The sequence below is a fragment of the Herpailurus yagouaroundi genome, unplaced genomic scaffold (assembly GCF_014898765.1).
Source record: "Herpailurus yagouaroundi ecotype Mexico unplaced genomic scaffold, PumYag 184, whole genome shotgun sequence".
NCBI classification, from domain to species: Eukaryota; Metazoa; Chordata; class Mammalia; order Carnivora; family Felidae; genus Herpailurus; species Herpailurus yagouaroundi.
Genome location: NW_024412415.1, coordinates 29,734,573 through 29,743,449, shown reverse-complemented (window position 1 = coordinate 29,743,449; position 8,877 = coordinate 29,734,573). Strand labels below are relative to the sequence as shown.

Sequence of the window (8,877 nt, the reverse complement as noted above, 5' to 3'; positions counted from 1 at the left end):
AAAAAAAAAAAAAAAAAAAAAAAAAAAAAAAAAAAAGAGGAGAGGTACTAAGCCCCGGAACACAATATAGGAAATGAGAGAAAATATGGTATTAAAAGTAGGAGAATTAAAAATCTTATAGATATAAATAAATGAGTGATCTCAAACCTGGTGACAATAGTACTTATTCTGAGTTTCAGAGGTCTAGAATTTTGTAAAGTATTTGATATGATTTCTCAGTTCAAACAATATTACAGTATCTATAATATTAATAAAGATCTACAAATGACAACTAGATGTAACATTCATTCACTCAAATATTTTTGAGGGCCTACTACAGCTACCAAGTATTAAGTATTAGATATTCAATGGTGAGCAAAACAGAGTCCCTGGGCTCACAGAATTCTAAAACAGTGGAAGAGACAGACATTAACAGAAAATTATCATTCTATAAAATTGCAAACTGTGATAACTACTGTGAAATAAAACGCAGGGTGCATTCAAAATGTACAACAGGGGAACTTGGTAATAAGCTGCCAGGTACAACATGAGAGTCAGAGCAAACAACTAAAAAAAACAGGGGCGCCTGGGTGGCTCAGTCGGTTAAACATCTGACTTCAGCTCAGGTCATGATCTCGCAGTTCATGAGTTCGAGCCCAGCATCAGGCTCTGTGCTGACAGCTCAGAGCCGGGAGCCTGCTTCGGATTCCATAACTCCCTTTTTCTCTGCCCCTCCCCTGCTTGCATTCTGTCTCTGTCTCTGTCTCTCTCAAAAACAAATAAACATTAAACAAAAAATTAAAAAATTATAAAAAAATAAAAAACAAACAAACAAATAAAACCCCCCAAAAACCTGTGCTACTATCTCCTTGGCATGGAGGGAGAACAGAGACTCTCAGATAAAAAGGTATCCATTGGGGGCGCCTGGGTGGCTCAGTTGGTTGAGTGTCTGACTTTGGCTCAGGTCATGATCTCATGGCTCGTGAGTTCAAGCCCCACATTGAGCTCTGTGCTGACAGCTCAGAGCCTGGAGCCTGCTTCACATTCTGTGTCCCTCTCTCACTCTGCCCCTGCTCATACTCTCTCTCTCTCTCTCTCTCAAGAATAAATAAACATTAAAAAAAAATAATAAAAAAAGGTATCCATTGTTCTCAGGAGAGTGAAAGGGTTAGTGCCTCACATTCTTACAAAGTTTTCATCGGTTAACATATATGAAAAGCAACTTGCTCTTGGAGGAAAGTCACCATCATAAAGATGGACAGAATAAACAGGCAGGAAATTGATGTCTTCTATCTTCAATATACTGAGGCAAGAGGCCCCAAAGGCTGGTTGGTGTCAAAGAGCTGTGGGCTGGATATGTTTGTCATTCCAACAGACTCTGTGGCTATTCAGACCTTTGGCCAAAGGCAGATGACATTTTCAAAATTAGAGATAGCCACTTGTGATTTCCAGACTGTCTACTGAATACACATATCCAGAGTCAACCTCTAGGGTCAACCCCTCTCTCCACTGTCTCTGCATCAGTTTCTAACACAAGAGAAAAAAAAAATTTTTTTTTTGGCATTATGGTCTCAGGCACACAATAAAACCTATCAGCAATGTTATTCTGAAAGCTGAAGCTTTACTATATTGTTATCAACAAGAAAGCCAAAAACAGAATTCTTAACCTGTGTCACATCAATACCTACTGCATGACAGACTTTAAATAAATACTGAATCACAACAAAATATTCAGAGGAACAGACTTTAATTAGAATGACCAGAATGAAATGCTTGAATTTCCATGGGCAAACTGACAAGATAGCTTATGATAATTAGAGATAATGAGCTGTGCTCCTCTGGGCCTCTAAACTTCAGAGTGGGGATGCTTTCAAAGTCTGGTTACTGATGCAGAGACCTGACGGGACTCTGAGGCCCAGCCTCTATAAACATACTCTGTATAAACATACTTTGACAAGAACTTGGAATCTTTATAAAAAGAATCTATGTGCTGAAATCAAATTGCCACAGATGGTACCAAGGGATCAGAAATACCTGGTCAAGTCCCTTCACACAACTATTTTTTCAGGTTTATGAACTTCTAAAATAGAAGAGACTCTGTTCTCAGGGGCAAATGGAACATACAAGAAGTCTGGATGGTAGCCTCAGGCAGAAGCACCCTGCAGTGAGCCAATTGCTTAGTGGATGCCTGAAAACAAGACCATGTAAACATTTCCCTATTGCCTAGGCCTATAAAATCTGTACTAAGTGACAGATGCATGAAGTGAAGTGGGTGGCTAGGCAATGAGGCAACCAGTGGGAAGGAGCTGGCTGCACCTCCAGGTGTTAAAAAAGGCAAGAGTTGCATATTCAATGAGCCAACAATAAGTCAATTTAGAGTGACTGTTTTCCATTTCCTTGACTCCCACAGCTGTCCTTTTATTACTTTTTTCTCTTGAAGCCTGACCCAAAAGTTCATTTACATTCAAATTCTCCCATATAAAATGATAAAGAGGAGTATGGAGAGTAGAGACACAGTGTGAATTACCTGGCCAGCACTTAACAAAATGACTGCTTAAATGCCAGGGCCAACATTGTGGATACCCATAAAAGAGAGATAATTAATTTTAAAAACTGGCAATCTTGGGAGACCTCAGTGTTGGGCTCAGTGGGTTAAGCCTCCACTCCTGATTTCAGCTCAGGTCATGACCTCACGGTTCGCAGCATCAAGCCCTGCACTGGTGGAGCCTGCTTGGGATTCTCTCTCTTCCTCTCCCTCTCTGCTCCTCTCCTGCTCCTGCTGTCTCTCTCAAAATAAATAAATAAACTTTAAACAAACAAAATGGCAATCTCCAGAAGCTGCGCAATTTTACTGAGAAAGTTTGCTGTGATCTCCTGGGTAGGTGTCACTAGCAAACTATGGTCACTTGAGACTCCTAATAAATACTTGGTGTTATTTACAACGATAAGCCCCTGTTGGCAGAAGCAGGTTGAGAAGAGATGGGAAAAGACGCACATAGCACTTACCATCTTCTGTTTCCTGCCACACGATGCCCTCGAGGTTGACGCTTGTTCCAGGTTCACAGGGGCCCAGGCACTCAGGCTCTGTAGCTAGAGCCACATCACATGTGTTGACCCCAACTGATCTGGTACGAACCATGATCTGCTCACAGGGGGAGGAGATGTCATTATTGACCACTGGTACCAAAAGGTGCAGTGGCAGCACTGCTGGTGTAGAGACAGGGGACTCCATCTGTGGGGGAAGAGAAGTAGTAGCTGAGTGGCAGAGAGAACATTTAGAGGAAATACCTTCTCTGTATTTAATCTAGTCCTACATTCTTTCCTGCCAGTGTGGAAGGCTCTAAATATAAGACTTTGGTCCTTCCTTTCAAGTTCTAGCTCATGATACCACTTCAAATCTAATGGTTTATATGAGCACACCCTGTGGTAGAAGCTCTATTTCTTATTAACGATCTTCCTCACAAATGGTGCTTGGCTAAAAGTGTATTTAAAAATGTGGGGGAAGGAAAACGGAAAAAATAGTTTCAAACAACAGAGAGGGAGGCAAACCATAAGAGTCTCTTAAATATAGAGAACAAACTGAGGGTTGATGGGGGTGGAGAGCGGGGGAGAGGGGAAAAGGGGTGATGGGCATTGAGGAGGGCACTTGTTGGGATGAGCATTGGGTGTTGTATGTAAGTGATGAATCATGAGAATCTACCCACAAAACCAAGAATACATTGTATACACTGTATATTAGCCAACTTGACAATAAATTGTATTTAAACAAAATCTTGTCTCATTTGAAAATCTCCAGTGATAGAGAACCAGGTCCAGATTTCAACAGTAATAGAGCACATAGATTGATGACAACGAAAAGGTTTCTGAGGCATGTTCTACTGCCACCACTATCTTTCCCACCAATCTATCATTCAACAAATAATACATTAATCATGTATAAAATCCAAGAATACAGGTAGGGATAAAAAAGGAAAAAAAAAATCTAGATCCCAGGAATGTCACTTTAAGAAGACTAGAACTTCAATTCATCTTTAGCTAGAAGGACATCTACTTAAAAGTTATAAGAGGGCTAGGAACAACCTGATGGGGGTTTCTAACACTTAGAGATTACAACAGCGACTGGTTAGTAAGAATGGCATTTTGGAGCAAGAATGTAACATCAAATTTATCTGTAACAAACAGCAGGTGCTGTTAGGACCCAGAAGCCTATTCATGGCAGTCTGTAGATGAAGTTGATCACACACATGCACAGACAGAAATAGGTGAGCACAAGGACCAGCATCTACCTCTAAAACTAGAATCTCGGGGAGCCTGGGTGGCTCAGTTGGTTAAGCATCTGACCTCGGTCTGGGTCATGATCTCACTGTTCCTGAGTTTGAGCCCCATGTCGGGCTCTGTGCTAACAGCTTCAGAGCCTGGAGCCTGTTTCAGATTCTGTGTGTCCCTCTCTCTCTGTCCCTCCCCCACTCACGCTCTGCCTCTATCTCTCAAAAATAAACATTAAAAAACTTTTTTAAAACTAGAATCTCTCACAAGAGTGCAATTACTTAGAAACCAGTAATTCAACATATCCAGAGTTCAAAGTTGTAATATGGAGGGTAATAATCTTTTAACTCTTTAAATCCTAGCATTTATCAGAGTGACAAAGTACCCTGAATCTACACTGCTCAAATCCTAATGGAACACAGTGTCCTGCATATGCAAAAGCACTCAATTCACACACTGACTAATCTTCCCTGAAGATTAAGTATGTTACCAGTCAGCAAACCTAGAAAATAAGAGTCAAGGATTGGGACCCTCTTCCTCTTGTGAAAGATTTTTTCTTTCTTTTTTTTTTTTTTTTTAAGTCCAGTTTGAATGTACTCCTTCAACAGACCTACATCCAGAGAGTTACATATGCACCCAGAAACCAAGCTGCTGGACAGGTCTGCATCAGAACTCTGGTTCTGAAACAGTTTACTGAATGACCACTGCTATACCTGTAACCCACCTCTCTAACACAGGTGCGTGTGTGTGTAAGTACACACACACACACACACACACACACACACACACACACACACCTCTAGAAGCTGAGATCTGGGTACTATATCTACTCTCTGCAGTTAGTTAGCTCTGACTTCTTGGCTTAGAGGTCACTGCTATTTGTGAATCATCACTGTCAAGAGTCCACTGAATGCTAGAACACGGATTCTGATTAATTCTGGTTCCTGAAAAGCTGCCAAAACATTATGCTTGTCTGCTTGGCAGGCACGCCCCACCCCTATACTTCCCTAACTCCACCTTTTTCATAAAATGAAAGTTGAAGCCCATATAATGAATTTTCTGCATTATTGTCAATGCCAAAAGGCTTTTTTGCTTCTTTCTGCACTCTTGAAAATCAGGCATTGATCATTTTATTTGGCAACCTTCCTGGGATGTGGTAGATTCCTAAAAGACTCTTTAAAATTTCTATACACAGATTTGAAAGTAAAAACACAGAAAAAGTAAGTTCAACTCTATGACTCCTGTATATGGCTGGAATCTGGCTCTAATATCTAGCCCTTTCAGGAATGCTTCAAGAAGATAGCTAGTAACTCTTTGGAAAGAAAGTTTCTTGGAGATTTTACCCCTGAGAATTACTAAAAAGGGAAAATTAGAGACAGAGTATACACAGATCATCTTTACTCTTGGCCTCACCTCTGTTTTTCTATTTTTTTCTTCTGGGGAAAACTGAGACAAAAACAATTTCATAATCAGTATGTGCATTTCCTTTGCTTAGGGTTTGTTCTCTCCTCATAGGGCTTGATCCTGTGAATCACGAGATCATGACCTGGGCTGAGATCAAGAGTTAGATGCTTAACTGACAGAGTCACCCAGGAGCCCCAAGTTTGTTTTCTTTTCTATACTATCCTTCTACTAGCAAGAGAAATTCCTGCAAGGTCCTCTTTCTTGGACACAGAGGTTGGCCTAGATCTTTTAGGTCATTTCTCTGAACTTTCTCATTGCCTCATGTGACCATATCCTGTAACTAACCTGTTCCATTGCTAAGGCAGCAATTCCAAGCACAGAAGGAGGTAAGTCCCCAGGGAGTCAGTCAGTGTGTCTCTCTCTCTCTCTCTCTCTCTCTCTCTCTCTCTCTCTCCCCCCCTCTCTCTCTTCCTCTTTCTCTCTCTCAGCTATCAAGGACAGCTGTTTTCTAGAAGTGGTTTCATTTCCTGCTAGGTTATTCAGTGCTTATGGGAGACCAGGAAGAAAAGAAGCTACTAACACTGTACATGAAGCCAAGCCTCCAGTTTTATACTGACAGATCCAGAAAACAAGATCTAAGATGTGTAACTAGGAGACACCCCTGTTGCATTCAGTTTGCCAAATTAAACCCTGCTACAGAATATGTGGAGAGAAGGAACTTAGCTGAACTGATTAGAAAAATAGAACTAATATACAAAGAGCCAACTGACATGTATATGCAGCAAACTGCTCTTACTGCTCAGAGATACTAAGTAGAATTCAGGAGCTCTGTTTGTGTGAGGATGACTTTATTTAGTCAGTTAATTAATTAAAAGAAATTTGGGGGTGGGGAGAAGTGAAGAAATCCACCTATGGGTTTGGAACTATTCAGTTTCCTACTTTGCAACAGAAATCTGAGGAGAAATCACAGAGCAACACAATAATGTTTAATTACAGCTCCAGCTCTACTAATTACCATTTGGTCACATCTATAATCTACATTAAGCCATACTGTATAATAAGCACCTCTGTGATATTCATCTAATAACTGAGGTGGCTTTATGGGATTTCACATTCTACTATTCACTGGAACAAACACAGTTTCATTTGCCACTCTCCAGGAGAGGATAAATCAGAAAAGGACTTTTTTGCCACCTCTCCCATATTCCTAGGATACAAGAGCAGGAACTGTCAGGAGACTGGGGACAGGAGAGAAAATTAAGTAACAGGAATATAAAAAGTTAAAGTCGTTAAATATCTTAATAGCTACAACAACAATAAAAGCTGGGCCAATTCTTAGTCTCTGAAATGCTAAGGAGTGCCAACCTGGCTCCCGGACTCCATGAATGGGGACATAAACAAGACAAAATTAAAACTTGAAAAGAGAGGATTTGAAGTTGGAGATATCTGAAGTTTCCCAACAGTTCATGTCCTTTACCTTTTAATGATACTTCTTTTCAATTCACCTTTAGATATTAGAATGCTTAATAGCACCTATTAGAGATCTAACTGCTGATAGGCAGGTGATGCAGAAATGAGGACTGGAGAGAATAAAGAAAGGCCAGAGCCATTAATCTCCCCACAAGAAGTAATTATACACTGCCTTCAGCTGCCTCCCACACAAGACAGGCACTGATGGCAGAAAAATTTCAAGGCTGCAATATAATTTTGGGGGTAGGAAATGCAGCGAAGAAATATTTGGGCCAGATTCTTCGCTCTCTCCTTCTCAGGAGTCTGATATCTTCACATTCACAGTCAAAAGGCAGAAAGGAAGTCTACCAATAACTGCAGTAACTCTAAGAAAATTGCTTTATCCAAGAATGAAAGATAATTGGAGATAATGGCTAGATAAGTGTTCAGATTTATTCAGAATGATCGGATAAGATTATGTAGAATCAAATATTTTTTTAAGTTTATTTATTTATTTTGAGAAAGAGTGCGTGGGGGAAAGGGCAGAGAGAGGGAGAATCCCAAGCAGGCTCCACTTTGTCAGCAAGAGCCCAATTGCAGGGCTCAACCTTATGAAACTGTGAGATCATGACCCGAGCCAAAATCAACAGTTGGACGCCTAACTGACCGAGCCACCCAGGTGCCCCTGCCATCAAATATACCAGATTTTGTATTAATAACATGCTTTTTTTCCTTGATAATTCCAAAGGTCTTTCAAGATTTTACAGTGACTCAGCATCAGCAATGCTAACAGTAATATAGGTTCCTGATTCATAAATAAACATGTAAGTACTGCCTCTAATAATATTTGATCTGCTCACAAAATTTTTACTGTGGGTTATTAAAAAGAACAGGTATTTATTTAAAATCCTATTTATGAATTTATTATGTTGTTTCTCAAATTAAAATACAAAGGAAAAAATCCTCAGTTATTTGAACTGCCTCCTGTTGACTGAGATTGAGATAAAATAAATTTAATGTATTTTTTAAAAAATAATTAAGGTTTGGGGCGCCTGGGTGGCGCAGTCGGTTAAGCGTCCGACTTCAGCCAGGTCACGATCTCGCGGTCCGTGAGTTCGAGCCCCGCGTCAGGCTCTGGGCTGATGGCTCAGAGCCTGGAGCCTGTTTCCGATTCTGTGTCTCCCTCTCTCTCTGCCCCTCCCCCGTTCATGCTCTGTCTCTCTCTGTCCCAAAAAATAAATTAAAAAAAACATTGAAAAAAAAATAATTAAGGTTTATCTTTGCTTATCCTGAAAGTTCAGTAATTGCTTATTTTCAAGAGCCCGATGGGTCGAAACCACAGAGCAACTGGGGCGCCTGGGTGGCTTGGTCGGTTAAGCATCCGACTTCGGCTCAGGTCATGATCTCACGGTCCGTGAGTTCGAGCCCTGCGTCGGGCTCTGTGCTGACCGCTCAGAGCCTGGAGCCTGTTTCAGATTCTGTGTCTCCCTCTCTCTCTGCCCCTCCCCTGTTCATGCTCTGTCTCTGTCTCAAAAATAAATAAACGTTAAAAAAAAAATTAAAAAAAAAAAACCACAGAGCAACTGAATTCTCCCTTTTCACAAAGCTCTTGACACAATGCAATAGAATATTCCATGTAAATCACGACACAATACAACATTTAAGTGTTAGTGAAGGAGGAAATCACTTCCTTTTCCAGCACTCTTTGAACCTGCCTCTTGGAAGGAAGGAAGGAAGGAAGGGAAGGAAGGGAAGGAAGGGAAGGAAGGGAAGGAAGGG

At 40.7% G+C, this 8,877-nt stretch overlaps 1 protein-coding gene across 2 annotated transcripts in view; it reads right to left on the bottom strand.

Moving 5' to 3' along the window:
• The window catches only part of ZNF609 (zinc finger protein 609), a 215,384-nt gene that overhangs the window by 56,900 nt on the left and 149,607 nt on the right, over positions 1–8,877 (bottom strand). For both annotated transcript variants that reach the window (XM_040492963.1, XM_040492962.1), the window contains one exon: positions 2,986–3,211. In XM_040492963.1, the coding sequence (XP_040348897.1) occupies positions 2,986–3,211 (226 nt within the window). The remainder of the gene's footprint in view (positions 1–2,985; positions 3,212–8,877) is intronic.